Source organism: Nerophis ophidion, linkage group LG05 (genome assembly GCF_033978795.1).
Source record: "Nerophis ophidion isolate RoL-2023_Sa linkage group LG05, RoL_Noph_v1.0, whole genome shotgun sequence".
NCBI lineage: Eukaryota > Metazoa > Chordata > Actinopteri > Syngnathiformes > Syngnathidae > Nerophis > Nerophis ophidion.
In genome coordinates, this window is record NC_084615.1 from 64,890,927 (window position 1) to 64,908,117 (window position 17,191).

A 17,191-nucleotide genomic window follows, 5' to 3' on the forward strand; every position below is an offset into this window, starting at 1 on the left:
GATGATATGATGGACCTTTGACCTCTCAGGCGGTACTGCATCAAAAACCGACATCAGTGTGTAAAGGATATCACTGCATGGGCTCAGGAACACTTCGTAAAACCACTGTCAGTAACTACAGTTGGTTGCTACATCTGTAAGTGCAAGTTAAAACTCTGCTATGCAAAGTAAAACACATTTATCAACAACACCAAGGAACGCCGCTGGCTTCGCTGGGCCCGAGCTCTCCTAAGATGGACTGATGCAAAGTGGAAAAGTGTTCTGTGGTCTGACGAGTCCACATTTCAAATTATATTTGGAAACTGTGGACGCGGTGTCCTCCGGAACAAAGAAGAAAATAACCATCCGGATTGTTATGTGCGCAAAGTTCAAAAGCCAGCATCTTTGATGGTATGGGGGTGTATTAGTGCCCAAGTCATGGGTAACTTACACATCTGTGAAGCCACCATTAATGCTGAATGGTACATACAGGTTTTGGACCCCCTGCTTATTTTAGCAAAACAATGCCAAGCCATGTGTTACAACAGCGTGGTTTTGTAGTAAAAGAGTGTGGGTACTTTCCTGGCCCGCCTGCAGTCCAGACCTGTCTCCCATCGAAAATGTGTGGCGCATTATGAAGCGTAAAATACGACAGCGGTGACCCCGGACTGTTGAACGAATAAAGCTCTACATAAAACAAGAATGAGAAAGAATTCCACTCTCAAAGCTTCAACAATTAGTTTCCTCAGTTCCTAAACGTTTTTTGAGTGTTGTTAAAAGAAAAGGTGATGTAACACAGTGGTGAACATGCCCTTTCCCAACTACTTTGGCACATGTTGCAGCCATGAAATTCTAAGTTAATTATTATTAAAAAAAAAAAAAAAGTTTATGGGTTTGAACATCAAATATCTTGTTTTTGTTGTGCAATCTATTGAATATGGGTTGAAAATTATTTGCAAATCTTTGTATTCCGTTTATATTTACATCTAACACAATTTCCCAACTCATATGGAAACAGGGTTTGTAAACGAAATGAAAATTGGTATTAGTGGGTAGATTTTAAAATGTATTGTATTGTACTGAATTTTGTATATTATATGATGAAATCAATTTTTTCCTGCTTTGTTTACACAAGAAAGCAAGTAAGTATATTTTATTTACAAAGCGCTTTTTACGGATGAAATCACAAAGCGCTGTACAAAACATAGGTGAAGTTAAACAACAATTCAACTTAAAACAACAGGGGCAACATCATAAAAAGGATACAAATGATAGTTAAAAGGTGCATTAACTTAAAGCTTTACTAAAAATAGAAGTTTTCAAATGTTTCTTAAAAGTTTCTTAAAAGTTTCAACACAGTCAAGATCACTAAGGGACTGGTGCAAATTGTTCCAGAGTCTGGGAGCTATAACCTACAATGCTAGGTCTCCACAGGTTTTAAAACGAGTTTTCGGGATCTTTAGAAGACCCTGGCCTGAAGACCGGAGGCCGCGACCTGAGTAGTAGGGGCATAGCAACTCAGTGATGTACTAAGGGGCACGGAATGTCAGGACTAAAATTTAAAACTCAATGCGGAATTTAACTGGAAGTCAATGAAGACTGGATAAAATGGGGGTGATATTGGCTGTTTTGGGTGCACCGGTCAAAAGTCTGGCAGCCGCATTTTGTCCAGTCTGTAATCTCTTTAGCGTTGACTTGTTGAAAAGGGTGAAGAGAGAATTGCAATAGTCAATGCAAGACGAAATGAACGCGTGAATGATCATTTCGAGATCCAATTTGGACAACAAATTTCTCACTTAAGAAATATTTCTGAGATGATAAAAACAGTTTTTGGTCAGTTGGCGACAGTGACCCTCCAAAGACATGGACTGATCCAACACAACCCCAAGGTTTCTGAGGCTGCTTTTAAAAGATGCACCAAGGGAGTTCCTAATCACAGGGATCTTTTTATCGGGCGCAATTATCAGAGTTTCCGTTTTGTTTCAATTTGTCCGGAGGAAATTTGAGGACACGCAGTTTTTAATAGAGGATACGCATGCACTCAAAGAAATTACATAAAAAGTAAAATTCTGAATCATTGAAGGAGCATAACAGTTGAATATCATCTAGAAATGAAAAAAAACAAACATACGTTTTGATTAGAAAGTTGACTGCATGTTTCAGCTCCACTTAGAGACAAATTTGGTTGGTAAAAAATTTCGCTTACTGGGAAAAATGTGTTTGAAGTTTTAGGTTTTGGACAAAATTGCGATGCCACGCATAAATAGTAATAGGTTGAATTTACCTGAATTGACATTGCAAATTCCTGGAGGGACTGGCTAATTTTACACAGCAAACTGGCCTGCTGCAGCCTTAGTCAGCTGTTATCCCTAAATATTACTGATCTTCATGTGACCAGCTCCGAAAAGAACATGCATTTGAGTACCACAATCACAAACGTCAACATGCAGCCAACAGCACCAACACCACGTTGACGATTGAAAGCCACCACCAGCTGGTTTTACAGGTAAGTCCTTGTCTCGGCCGCTTACCCGCAGTAGTACCTGCCACCATGGTGGCAGCCACAGGTGACTGGCGCTTACTCACTTTGGACATAAATTTGAACAGAATGCCATCTCGTGCCATGGCAAAGAGAATGCGTGGCAGAGGGAACATGGCACCCAACAGGCTATGGAGAAGAGGGTTTATGGTTAAGCTGGAGTTCACTGAGGAGAGAACACACTTCACCGACACAACTGTGAAAGCGCAACATGAAGAAATGCTGGGATGTCAATTTTCAATTTTTGGTCACATTTTTTCCAAATGGGTTATTGTGATGATTGTTGGGTGTCTTTCACAGTTGATTGGTGGATGAGATCAGAATCAGACGCTCCACGGCCCCCCCGGCTCTCACCTGCGACTACACCAGAGGTCATAGTGGCAATGAGGGGGGTCTTCGTTTTAGGATTGATTCGGGCTAAGGCTTTGAAAAGCACCCCATCCTCTGCCATAGCATAGATTACACGAGGCATAGGGAAAATGGAGCCCAGCAAACTGCATGAGACAGCAGAGACATGCAAGACCAACACGTTAGTCAAAAAAACAACAACACCAAAGCAAACACAGGAACACACAGCAAACACAAGCAGGATGGACGTGCCTTTCTTTTCTGGTGGAATATTGTCAGTTTTTTTTTTTTTTAATTACATCTATGGTGTGATTTTTGGTGAATCACAAATGGGTCTAAATCAGTGGTGTCAAACGTATGGCCCACGAACAGGTTGTATCCGGACTGAGGGATGAGTTTGCTAAGTATAAAAATTAGCCAAAATTTTTGGATGAATGAAACTGCGGTTTTAAATGTGTCCACTAGATGTCGCAATAGCAATTATTTGTATCTTTGATGATTAGGTTACATATGTGAAAAAAAATACAAACCACATGTTAGTGCACCACTTGAGGAAAATGAGAAAACTACATAAATGACATCCTGTAATTTGATTTTAATATTATTTTTTTTTATCTTGATGGATTGAAAATTAACTCCAATGAGTTGACTGATGAACATTATCACATAATTTAGTCAGAAAGTATAAATAACGACAAATAAAGACACAACACTATTAACCGCAACATTTAAGTGTAGAAAAATTAACAACATTATAATTTAGACATTTTCAGAATGTGCTTGTTCTATTTCTAAACAAAGGAAACAATCTGAAGTTGCTTTTATTTTTAAGTTATCGTGCCATGATTTTACCAGTCTTACCCACTTGAGAAGTAGATTTTTCTCCATGTGGCCGCCAATCTAAAATGAGTTTAACACCCCAGCTCTAAATCAGTCGGCTGCACAATGGAAGTGCCGAAGGCCTGGTTACCACACACACACAAATAGCATATCGCAGCCAAATTAAAATCCATTCAAGTCAAATTTGAACATATTCAAGAATGCACATCACAAGCTCAAGACTCATCTGAATAACTAATAAAGATAAACATAACCCTTCAGGGAAGAGAGGCACAATAGGCTCCAGACTATTTTTATATTGTTATGTTACCAAATTTGTTGTTTTTTACAACTTTTTACTGCTTATCTGATGTTTTGTCTTAAACTTAATGCCAATTTATGATTGAGCTTACAACTCAGCTCAAGGGTGTTTTATTTAGTTTTATTGTCCTTAGTCCTGTAAAAAGAGTGAACCCTCTTGTTGCAAAACATAGTTGTAGTGTGTTTGTCTAACATCCCATGTCCTCAACTCTTAATGACTTAGATTTGATTGAACATGTGACCATTTTATGGGAAGTTGGCACGTTGTGTGAATCGTAAATAAAAACAGAATAAAATGATTTGCATATCCTTTTCAACCTATATTCAATTGAGTAGACTGCAAAAACTAAATACTTAACGTTCGAACTGAGAAACGTTGCTGTTTTTTTGCAAATATTATCTCAATTGTAATTTCATGTCCGCAAAATGTTTTAAAAAAGCTGGCAAAAGGTGCAAAAAAGACTGAGAAAGTTGAGGAATGCTCATCTAACGCTTATTTTTGAAACATCCCACAGTTGAACAGTTGAATTGGGAACAGGTGGGTTCTAGGATTAGGTATAAGAGCAGCTTCCATGAAATGCTCAGTCATTCACAAACAAGGATGGGGCGAGGGTCACCACTTTGTGAACAAATGGGTTAGCAAATCGTCGAACAGTTTAAGAACAACATTTCTCAACGAGCTGTTGCATGGAATTTAGGAATTTCACCATCTACGGTCTGTAATTTCATCAAAAATTTCAGAGAATCTGGAGTGATCATTGCATGTAAATGATGATATAACAGACCTTGGATCCCTCAGGCGGTACTGCATCAAAAAGCGACATCAGTGTGTAAAGGATATAGGCTCAGGAACACTTCAGAAAACCACTGTCAGTAACTACAGTTTGTCGCTACATCTGTAAGTGCAAGTTAAAACTACTATGCAAAGCGAAAGCCATTTATCAACAACACCCAGAAACACATCTGGCTTCGCTGGGCCCGAGCTCATCTAAGATGGATTGATGCACAGTGGAAAACTGTTCTGTGGTCTGACGAGTCCACATTTCAAATTATTTTTAGAAACTGTGGACGTCGTGTGCTGCAGAACAAAGAGGAAAACAATCCTCTGCACTGTTAATGGCTCAAAGTTCAAAAGCCAGCATCTGTGATGGTATGGGGGTGCATTAGTGCCCAAGGCATGTGTAACTTACACATCTGTGAAGGCACCATTAATGCTGAGAGGTACATACATGTTTTGGAGAAAAATATATTGCCATCCAAGCAACATTATCATGGGCGCCCCTGCTTATTTCAGCAAGACAATGCCAAGCCACATTTTGCACGTGTTACAAGAGTAAAAGAGTATAGGTACATAGTAGTCCAGACCTGTCTCCCATTGAAAATGTGTGGCGCATGATGAAGCGTAAAATACGACAATGAAGACCAGGGACTGTTGAGCAACTTAAGCTGTACATCAAGTAAGAAAGGGAAAGAATTCCACCTGAAAATCTTAAAAAATTGGTTTCCTCAGTTCCCAAACGTTTGCTGAGTGTTGTTAAAAGGAAAGGCCATGTAACACAGTGGTAAAAATGCTCCTGTGCCAACTTGTTTGCAATGTGTTGTTGCCATTAAATTCTAAGTTAATGATTATATACAAAAAAAAATAAGTTTCTCAGTTTGAACAATAAATATATTGTCTTTGCAGTCTATTCAGTTGAATATAAGTTGAAAAGGATTTGCAAATCATTGTATTCTGTTTTCATTTACGATTTACACAACATGCCAACTTCACTGGTTTTGGGTTTTGTATCTACATAGCCTGGAGACCGACCTGCATACAACATGATCGGCTATGTATAGTTTTAACTGTCATGGAAAAAGCAAGGCAAATAAACAATGACAACAATTCAGCCCTGCACCCACCATTTAGCAGCATAAATCAATCCAGTAGTAAGTATTACAGCATGCACATTTATAATCAGACATTCATAATGTAAAAACAATCAGTTGGTTACCTGGTGGACAGGGCACAAAGTGAACCAACAGCCACCACATATTTGGCAGGGCTCCATCCCACATATTCAAAAGCCATGGGCAGTGGGCTCTTCTCATCCAGCAGGTAGTAGGGCATCATAAGTGTCAGCGCAGCCGAAACACCAAAGTAGGCCAGGAAACACACAGTCAGTGACACCACTATGCCGATGGGAATGGCCCTTTGAGGGTTCTTCACCTCCTCACCTGTAGCAGCAAAACATTTTTACAGTATTTTTATATGGAAATAATGGCGTGGTACCAACAACTGACTGTATATTTATTCCGATAACAGCAATAATACTGTGTACAATTATACATAATAACTTGCTGGTTAAATTAATGATGTTCTGTATTAATTATAAAGTCGTCCGGACACGATCGGCATAAAAGTAGGATTAACATTAAAAAAATAAATATTTACATAGCTGGAGCATGCAAAAAGTCTTCGCAACTTTCTAAATAAGTTTTTAAATTCATATGGCCCCATCCCTGGGTGGATTTTGCATGAGAGGAAGATGAGGGGTTGGTAATTTGCAGTCTTCTGAAAATGATGGAAAGGGCCACTCTACATAGCAGCTGGCGTGGTGTTCAAAGCATACTTGCCAACCCTCCCGATTTTTGCGGGAGATTCCTGAATTTCAGTGCCCCTCCCGAAAATCTCCCGGGGCAGTCTTTTCCGGAATTTCTCCCGATTTCCACCCGGACAACAACATTGGGGGCGTGCCTTAAAGGGGAACATTATCACCAGACCTATGTAAGCGTCAATATATACCTTGATGTTGTAGAAAAAAAACAGTTTTTTTTAACCGATTTCCGAACACTACAAGGGTGAATTTGGCGATTTAAACGCCTTTCAATTGTTCGCCTGTCGGAGCAATGACCTTTCACCCGTGACGTCACATCGTGAAGCGACCCGCCATTTTCTCAAACACATTACACACACCAAGTCAAATCAGCTCTGTTATTTTCCGTTTTTTTGACTGTTTTCCCGTACCTTGGGGACATCATGCCTCGTCGGTGTGTTGTCGGAGGGTGTAACAACACGAACAGAGACGGATTCAAGTTGCAACAGTGGTCAAAAGATGCGAAAGTCCCTCGTTTGTTCTGCACACTTTACCGACGACAGCTATGCTACGACAGAGATGACAGAGATGGCCAGAATGTGCGGATACCCTGCGACACTCAAAGCAGATGCATTTCCAACAATAAAGTCAACGAAATCACAAAGGTGAGTTTTGTTGATGTTATTGACTTATGTGGAGTGCTAATCAGACATATTTGGTCACGGCATGACTGCAAGCTAATCGATGCTAACATGCTGTTTAGGCTCGCTGTATGTACATATTGCATCATTATGCCTCATTTGTAGCTATATCTGCATCCGGCCTTTCCCTCCACCCACATTTAATGCCAAACAAACACATACCAATCGTTAGTTAGAAGGCGATTGCCAAATTCGTCCACGCTTCCTCCCGTGCCGCTGTCTGTCGTGATATGGTTCAAAAGCTTCTGTTTCTTCTTTAATTTCATTTTCGGTACCTGCCTCCACACTCCAACCATCCGTTTCAATACATGCGTAATCTGTTGAATCGCTTACGCCGCTGAAATCCGAGTCTGAATCCGAGCTACTATGTTATACATTTCTGCGCTATCCGCCATGTTTATTTCTGGTGGCTTCGCGCAGTGACGTCACAGGACAATAGACGGGTGGATATAGCGATAAAAGTGTAAATCAGGCACTTTGAAGCCGTTTTTTAGGATATTGCGTGATAAGTAAAATTTTGAGAAAAACTTCGAAAAATAAAATAAGCCACTGGGAACTGATTTTTATTGGTTTTAACAATTCAGAAATTGTGATAATGTTCCCCTTTAAATATTTCTGATTAGCACATAAGTCAACAACATCAACAAAACTCACCTTTGTGATTTTGTTGACTTAATCGTTGCAAATGCATCTGCAGGTTATCCATACATTTCTGTGCCATGTCTGTCTTAGCATCGCCGGTAAAATGTGCAGACACACTGGTACATTCAATGGGGGTCTGGCGGCAGATTTCTTGCCAGTGGTGCAACTTGAATCCCTCCCTGTTAGTGTTGTTACACCCTCCGACAACACACCGACGAGGCATGATGTCTCCAAGGTTCCAAAAAATAGTCGAAAACCGGAAAATAACAGAGCTCAGACCCGGTGTTTGTAATGTGAAAATGAATATGGCGGGTGTGTTACCTCGGTGACGTCACGTTCTGACGTCATCGCTAAAAGACCGATAAACAGAAAGGCGTTTAATTTGCCAAAATTCACCCATTTAGAGTTTGGAAATCGGTTAAAAAAATAGATGGTCTTTTTTCTCCAACATCAAGGTATATATTGACGTTTGCATAGGTTTGGTGATAATGTTCCCCTTTAAGGGCACTACCTTTAGCGTCCTCTCTCACCTGAAAAGAAGATAATTGTACTGTGTATGTCTCTGTTATACATAGGTTTGTCTATAACCCATAAAGTAGGCAGACACGGAGCTATTTCTCAGTGTGTGTTTATTCCAGGTCAGCATGTTAATACACTGACACACAACATCCGGATTCCCATCATGCATCACTTCAAAACTACGGCAAGTAGTAATGTCCAAAAACATGACCGAGAAGAAGTAGAAGAACGAAGAAGAGACATGGCGACGACAAGTAACGGATATATCATTCATAAACGGAGTGTATATATATATATATATATATATATATATATATATATATATATATATATATATATATATATAATAAATACTTGAAAATATATATACCCCCCCCCCACACACACACACACCTCAACACCACTCCCCACACCCCCACCCTCATCTCTCGAATTCGGAGGTCTCAAGGTTGGCAAGTATGGTTCAAAGTTAGAATTGCCACAAAACACATTTTAAGATATTCAACGCTCTATTGCCGTCTGGTGGCTAAAGTGGATAGTGCACCCCCTCATTTTGTCAGCTTTCATGAGTCAGGTAAATCGCGACAAATGGGGCCATGTGGATTCCTTTTGTAGATGCTCCTAAACATAAAATAATACCCATATAGTCACTTTTACACACGCTTCACCCAATGTAGTAACCTTAAATTTGTTCTACTGTAGATTACTCGCAGCCACGATCGTTAGCTGTGATGTTAGCATTCTGTGTTAGCATTTCATGTTTGCGATGTCACTCCACATCGAGCATGTCAAAATGAATTTTGTCGAAGATCAAGTGCATCAAAAGAGTTTGTCTCCACTTTGAGACAGCTGTAAATAGCTGATAGCAGTCTCAATTAGCTTGAAGTACTCCACCGAATGTTCAATGCTAGGTCCACCTGACATCATTCCACATGTGGCGATGTTTTATTGATGAGGCAGGAGTTGAAGATAAAGTCTGTCAAAAAGTTGTTCTGCCAAAAGTTGGCTCATTAGATATTGTGAAGACAGTGCCAAAATTAGCTGGAACATTTGTATGGCTTGTATATTTTTTGATCGCCACAACATATTAATAATAATAAATAACAGACAAATAATGCTCTGTAATGTGTGATTATATATATATATATATAAATATACTGCATACAAAAAAAAGGATTTAGACCAAAAACATGTGGAATTAGTTGTTTTTTTCATTCTATTTGGTAAGAAAGGATACCAGTATTCCCATAAGCATATATACTATTGTCGCCACCAAATGCAGTTCACATCTGGTGATTTTTAACCTTTGTTTTAGTTTTTAAATGCATAAAAGAACTTACTGACTTTGTCAGAAACCTCTATTTCAACAAAACAAAACATTTTTTATATTTCACTAAATTATAAAATGCATGCTCTGGTCGAAATTATGACCTTGGTGTTGTTAGGGTCGGTTTTGACCCACTTATAAAAATAAGATTATCAAACAATAATTAGAGCCAAAACTGAACACACTGACAGCGAGCTCCTCTCCCAATCATGTAAAATTTAGAGGATTCTCATTTTACCTTGTTATCCAGTACAACAACAAACAAAGACCGGGCATGTCCAGACATGTGAGGTCAATTCAGTCTAAAATTATTAACATGAAAAAATAAATAAAACAAATGTATTTAAGAGACCTGTTCTAACACCCCTCAGTAATAGTCAGGTAACACAACGACCTTTTATTTATTTATACGATTCATTTTACCATTTTTTAAATTGAAATTGAGAGGTAAACTGGCAAAAAAAAGGCCCAATAGCCCACACCAAAAATATTAAAACCAATATTTTCATGGCTAAGGAAGCCTAACAAGGTAACCGAGAGACAAGAAACAAAATGGATGATAGATAACTGTTTTTAATGTATTTTACAGCTGATTTAAGACATGGGTCAAAACCGACCCGTTAACATAAGAGATGGTAACAGAACGCTAACACAAGAGAAAGGTTCATTCTTTCTAGTAAATGTGAGGTCCTACCCGTTGTTGCTATGCAGTCAAACCCCACAAACGCATAGAAGCAAGTGGCGGCCCCGGCTAACGTTCCACTGAAACCATACGGCATGAATCCTCCTGCTCCGTAATCACTGCTCACGTTGGCCGTCACCGATAAGTTCCTAAAAACAATAATGACAAATAAAGTGATTATCTCGTGGACAGAGTTGTGTACTGTGTGATAATGGAAGTACTGTACCTGACAATTATGGTGACATTTACGAGAGATTCTTCCGTTATCTTCCAGTTGCGTGTGTCTCCTTTGACAAAGCCGGAGATAATGACGAAGAGGAGTACAAGCACGTTGACTGAGGTGAAGACTTTATTTACCCACGCGGATTCCTTCACTCCGAACGACAAAAGTCCTGCGTGAGCACGATGACAGCGAATGTGAAAACTTTGATTAAAAAAGTTCAGAAATGCTGTAGACTTGCATGCACTGCAGACCTCTGCTGTTCAAATTATTGTAACCAAAAGGGGTGATCAAAAAAACTTGATTTACATCCAAATCGCTATTTTTCTTTATTCCGATTCTAAATTGATTAATCATTTTTGCAACTTGATTTCAATCTAAATGTGTATGTATATTTACAGTATATGTATATACAATATATATGTAATTATATATGTATGTATGTATATATGTATAAATTTACATATATATATATATACTGTTTATATACAGTATATATATATATATATATATATATATATAATGTATATGTATGAATGTCTATATGTACATATGTACAAACCCTGTTTCCATATGAGTTGGGAAATTGCGTTAGATGTAAATATAAACGGAATACTATGATTTTCAAATCATTTTCAACCCATATTCAGTTGAATATGCTACTAAGACAACATATTTGATGTTCAAACTGATTAAATTTTTAATTTTTTTTTGCAAATAATCATTAACTTTAGAATTTGATGCCAAAAACACGTGACAAAGAAGTTGGGAGAGGCGGCAATAAATACTGATAAAGTTGAGGAATGCTCATCAAACACTTATATGGAACATCCCAAAGGTGCGCAGGCTAATTGGGAACAGGTGGGTGCCATGATTGGGTATAAAAGCAGCTTCCATGAAATGCTAAGTAATTCACAAACAAGGATGGGGCGAGGGTCACCACTTTGTAAGCAAATTGTCGAACAGTTTTAGAACAACATTTCTCAACGAGCAATTGCAAGGAATTTAGGGATTTTACCATTTACGGTCTGTAAAATCATCAAAAGGTTCAGAGAATCTGGAGAAATCACTGCACGTAAGCGATGATATTACGGACCTTTGATCCCTCAGGCAGTACCGCATCAAAAACCGACATCCGTGTGTAAAGGATATCACCACATGGGCTCAGTAACGCTTCATAAAACCACTGTCAGTCACTACAGTTGGTTGCTGCATCTGTAAGTGCAAGTTAAAACTCTGCTATGCAAAGCAAAACCCATTTATCAACAACATCAAGGAACGCCGCTGGCTTCGCTGGGCCCAAGCTCATCTAAAATGGACTGATGCAAAGTGGAAAAGTGTTCTGTAGTCTGACGAGCCCACATTTCAAATTATATTTGGAAACCGTGGATGTGGTGTCCTCCGGAACAAAGAGTAAAATAACCATCCGGATTGTTAAAGACGCAAAGTTCAAAAGCCAGCATCTGTGATGGTATAAGGGTGTATTAGTGCCCAAGGCATGGGCATTAATGCTGAATGGTCCATACAGGTTTTGGAGCAACATATGTTGTCATCCAAGCAACGTTGTCATGGAAGCCCCTGCTTATTTTAGCAAGACAATACCAAACCACGTGTTACAACAGCGTGGTTTCATAGTAAAAGAGCGCGGGTACTTTCCGGGCCCGCTTGCAGTCCAGACCTGTCTCCCATCGAAAATGTGTGGCGCATTATAAGGAGTAAAATACGACAGCGGAGACCCCGGACTGTTGAACGACTGAAGCTCTACATAAAACAACAATGGAAAAGAATTCCACTTTCAAAGCTTCAACAATTAGTTTCCTCAGTTCCCAAACGTTTATTGAGTGTTGTTAAAAGAAAAGGTGATGTAACACAGTGGTGAACATGCCCTTTCCCAACTACTTTGGCACATGTTGCAGCCATGAAATTCTAAGTCAATTACTATTTGCAAAAAAAAAAAGTTTATGAGTTTGAACATCAAATATCTTGTCTTTGTGGTGCATTCAACTGAATATGGGTTGAAAAGGATTTGCAAATCATTGTATTCCGTTTATATTCACATCTAACACAATTACCCAACTCATATGCAAACGAGGTTTGCATATTACATTCTTTGTACGCAGAACACAGGTTAAGTAGTACAGGTTCAAATTGTACATACTAACAGTACACTGCAAAAAATAGCTGAGATAACAAGATTAGATTTTAAGAAATAAATATTATTTATACTGCATGGACATATAATTTTACTTGATAAGACATCTTAAATTAAGATTTGTATATATAAAAATTAGCAGGACTTTTAAGATCGAAATACGTTTTTTATTCTGAAAACATTCATTATTCAACTCGCACATCTTAAATTAAGCACCCTCAAAATGTTGCAAAATCTTTGAACAATATATTTTATCTTATTTGAATAGTTAGTTTCTCAATGTTGACATATTAAACTAGAATAGAACATTCATGTTAAAATCAAGATTGGTCAATGACGAAAAATTACTAAATAGCTCTTAAAACTAGAGAAATATCTCGAAAAACAGTTTTGAATCTTGGCAAGGGGCAAATAATATGCACCGTAGTATCATAAACAATTAGAAGATGCCTGGCGAGATACATTAATCGTCTATGACAATTCCTTATTTGTTTTTCCTCATCCAGTCATTATTTGATATCTTACCAGACAGCAGCAGAATCAGACAGACAGCAAAGAAGTCGGGGTACTGAGCCAGACCAGGAGAGTTCATGCTGAAGTAAGTTTTGCAAAATATCTCAATGTGCCCTCCTGTCATTTCATCAAATGTTCCACTCCAAGCCCGAGCTACTGAGGAGGTTCCTGTAAGAAAACAGAAGACAAAATGAGAACGCAGCATCTAGATAACGCAGCAATGCCGGTCATTTGGTAAATAACTCACCAATCACGTAAGAGAGGATCAGGTTCCAACCAGTGATAAAGGCCCAGACCTCCCCTACAGTCACGTAACTGTAAAGGTAAGCAGAACCAGTCTTTGGGACACGGGCTCCAAACTCTGCATAACAAAGGCCGGCCATAACGGAGGCCAGTGCCGCAATTAAGAAGGAGATAACAATGCTGGGACCGGAGTCTCCTTTGGCCACTTCTCCAGCCAGTACATAAACACCAGCACCGAGAGTGCTTCCTACACCCAGGGCGATGAGGTCCACGGTACCAAGGCAGCGGCAGAGCTTCGAATCCTCCAAGCTGCTGAGGTCAACTAACTTTCGGCGCACCAGAGAGCGGCCGAACGACAGAACTTGCTCCAACATGTTGTGGCCTGCTGAGACAGAAAATAATTTCTGAGTTTCTCTACAATATTTGCATTTGCCATATAGCCTACGGTGTTGACATGGCATACAACTGCGAAAAAACGTTACCCAATGAAATGAATGGAAACGTGTTATTTGTGCTTGTCCATCCCGCTCCTCCCCCAACCCCTTCCAAAAAAACGACATGTAACATTCCTTTTAAAAAGAAAAACACACTTTTAGATAATAAATATTGTTAAAAAAACAATACAATAGAATATAGTACAAAGAACTACCGTAGTTTTATGAAGTAATGTAATAATGATGGACACCACTTACCCTGGAGAGTGGACTTATGCATTAACCGCCTTCAAGCTGCTTCTCTTTCAAATACACCATTACGAGCTTCTCCAGATTTTCATGAAAAATGCCTCCCGTTTAGATATTATTTTAACGTCTTTGGCTGGCATTACAATCATTCTTCTTCAGTATGGTGCAGACTGGCAGTGATACACTCCAACTGCTTCATCAAGTTGATTTCTTTTAATATCTTTCTTTGATTCAATAAATAACATTGCACTGTTCTTCATACTCACTTTCTTCCTTCCAATGGTTGGGGAAACAAAATAGTTTCGATCTATAGCTATAAGCTAATGCTAGTGAGTAAAAATTATCTTACGGGGTGCACTGTGGCATTCGGCTCTTAACCTTTTTGACCTCAGGGCCCAACTTTTCCACTCCATAGGGGACCGGCGGCCCACTCAGATATTAACACTTAATATTCTTATTCTAATCTTATTCAATTATTATATCTAACCCACTTACAATGTACAACCTTGTTAAAAGATATGAAAGCATGTGTTAATCACAAAGATGATTATCAAGACTTAGATCCGGCTGATTACAAAAATAAATACTAATCAAATATACTGCAAAAGAAGACACTCGAAAAAATTGATGAAAAGATAATTGACATACAATTACGTTGTATCCTAACTAAATTGATAATACATAAGTAATGTTTCTTAACTAAACATTCAATAAAATTTAAGTGCAAATAAAATAAAGCTTCTCAAACGTAGTCATATATTTTGCGCTTAAGAAAGTTTTCTACGAGTTTAACTCCAGACTTCTTCTGTTTGTTTGATATTGTCATTACTGCCAAAAGTGGCGGAAGACTGGATTACAACTGAGTACCGCTGAGAAACAGATATATATTTTTTTAAATGCAGGCAAGTCAGTTAAAATAGAACACAAAGGGTTTTGTTGAGGGATGAACTATAGACTAAACCTTTGACATACGTTTTTTAGGAATGCTGCCAAGGTGTGTTGTGGGGTGCCATTCATTAAGTGAACATCTTATTAGAACTCTATTGTTTGGAGTTACGGTGCATACAGACAGTATGACATGAAAGGGATGCATTCACAAAGGGGCCCTGAATGCATCAGCATGGCCCAACAACCGCATTCCAATATTGCTCAGAAACAGAGAAGCTGCAGAGTAATTCTTCTTTACTACTCTACTGTACAATGTACAAAAAAGATCTACAGAAATTGTTTCCATTAATCATTAGTGGAATAAATATCTTTGCTTTACACTCAATGCATTTCTCTGGGTGTAAATTTGGATTAAATTAACCATTAATGAACCCCGATAACCATCTAAATGTGCATTAATCTGCACTAAAGAGTGGATATTTAAACCATGACAAGTGTATTATGGACATGGCAGCTCATTATCATTACAATGTGGACAATTTGTTACAGCGCCTCTTGCATTATATTACAGTGTATGGAAAAGAAACACTGGAAACACACAATTTACACCAACTTGCAGTTGGCAGCTATCTTTGTATGTTCTGGAAATTACATTAATTCATAATAATGTGTATTGGACACAATACAACTACTTTGCTGCGTCACCTACAACACATGAGCTAAGATAATGTCATGTTTTTGCAAATCACCCAACATATATTGATCTATAATGCACAAAATGTATCAAAGTGTCATTTTACAGTATATTTCAGTAAAAGTTTGGACACCCCTGATTTACGTTGTAATCAATAAAAATTATTGTTCAAAAAGATTAAACCATGCCAAAGACATAAAGAGCCACATTTAAAGCAAATATATGCTTGATTATAAATGCTGTATGGTCTTACCTGTTAGAGTGATCCCTGAGTGGATGTTAGAAGGCCAGAATTCAGGTAAAACAGCAAAAAGTAGCACGGCCTGTCAGCATGGATCATTTGCAGATCGACTAAGTAGGACTTGAGCTGCAGCCTAAGTTTCTGGGCTTCACACTAATTCACCTCTTTGACTGTACAAACTGTGCACAGAGGATATTTACTCCTCCCCTCTGTCCCAAGTGTTCTTTCATAGGGTCTGCCTAGCCTTGCCCCTGTACTCTGCCTCTATAGCCTGGTGAGAGATGTCCCCGTTCTTCCTTTCCATGCTGTTCCATTGGAATATTGCCATATTTTTAACACACACTTCCCCGCAAGCGAGAAAAAGAAGGGTAAATACTGTTATGGTGGAAATAGTAGTTGTTAATGCCCGCTGAGGTCTACAGCCCAGGTGTGGATGCTTACCGAGCACTGATAAATGCTTAAGCAACCGGCATTGACAAACAACGTGTCAGAACTAGTGTTTACCCAGTGCAGGCTGCTAAAAGCATGGCAGCTGATTGGTCAATGAAGGGTAGACGAGCAACAGCAAAGGGGTGGTGTGTACTCCTCCTAATGGGTGACAGGTATTGCTCAATGCTCTCTGAGCTGTTGGACCCACGGACTTGAATCGATATCACGGCTCACTTTTGGGGTCGCATCAGGAAACACAATCCTGCATGGGTACTTGGTTTGGTACAGTTACGGCGTCAAAATTGAGGGAACATGTTATTGCAACTTAGGTTAGCGGGCAGTAGCCTATTTCTGGCAAAAGCTCAAACAGGCCTAAAACATCAGTGGGAAGGTAGCAGCTGGCCTCCAGAGACATCAATGGAGCCACAGACCAGAGACTCGATGGAAGGAACAAGCTGCTCTCGCTCAGAGTGTGTCCTTACGCTCACAACTTACATCATTCTTTGGCCGCAGAGGCCATTTCTGTGATCTGCATACTGATGGCAAACCACATGTTGTTAATGTGGCTTTCAGTGTTTCCCAACCTTTATTGCAACTTTCAAGGCAAATGTTGCATTGGAAACATATCACAGATCACCACCAAACCAAAATGTTGGCAACAGGTGGATCCACAGG

The 17,191-nt window shown here is 39.0% G+C and overlaps 1 protein-coding gene across 3 annotated transcripts in view; it reads right to left on the reverse strand.

Moving 5' to 3' along the window:
- slc7a2 (solute carrier family 7 member 2) overlaps positions 1-16,520 on the reverse strand; it is a 32,217-nt gene extending 15,697 nt beyond the window's left edge. The window contains exons 1-7 of one of the 3 annotated variants that reach the window (XM_061901796.1): positions 16,100-16,520; positions 13,586-13,963; positions 13,351-13,506; positions 10,680-10,845; positions 10,466-10,602; positions 6,001-6,223; positions 2,511-2,647 (exon numbers count right to left, since the gene is read on the reverse strand). In XM_061901796.1, the coding sequence (XP_061757780.1) occupies positions 2,511-2,647; positions 6,001-6,223; positions 10,466-10,602; positions 10,680-10,845; positions 13,351-13,506; positions 13,586-13,955 (1,189 nt within the window). In that variant the 5' untranslated portion in view covers positions 13,956-13,963; positions 16,100-16,520. Of the gene's footprint in view, positions 1-2,510; positions 2,648-2,872; positions 3,013-6,000; positions 6,224-10,465; positions 10,603-10,679; positions 10,846-13,350; positions 13,507-13,585; positions 13,967-16,099 lie in introns of all 3 variants that reach the window. The other 2 variants (XM_061901794.1, XM_061901795.1) reach the window with 2 other exon arrangements.
- Positions 16,521-17,191: the final 671 nt, after the last annotated feature.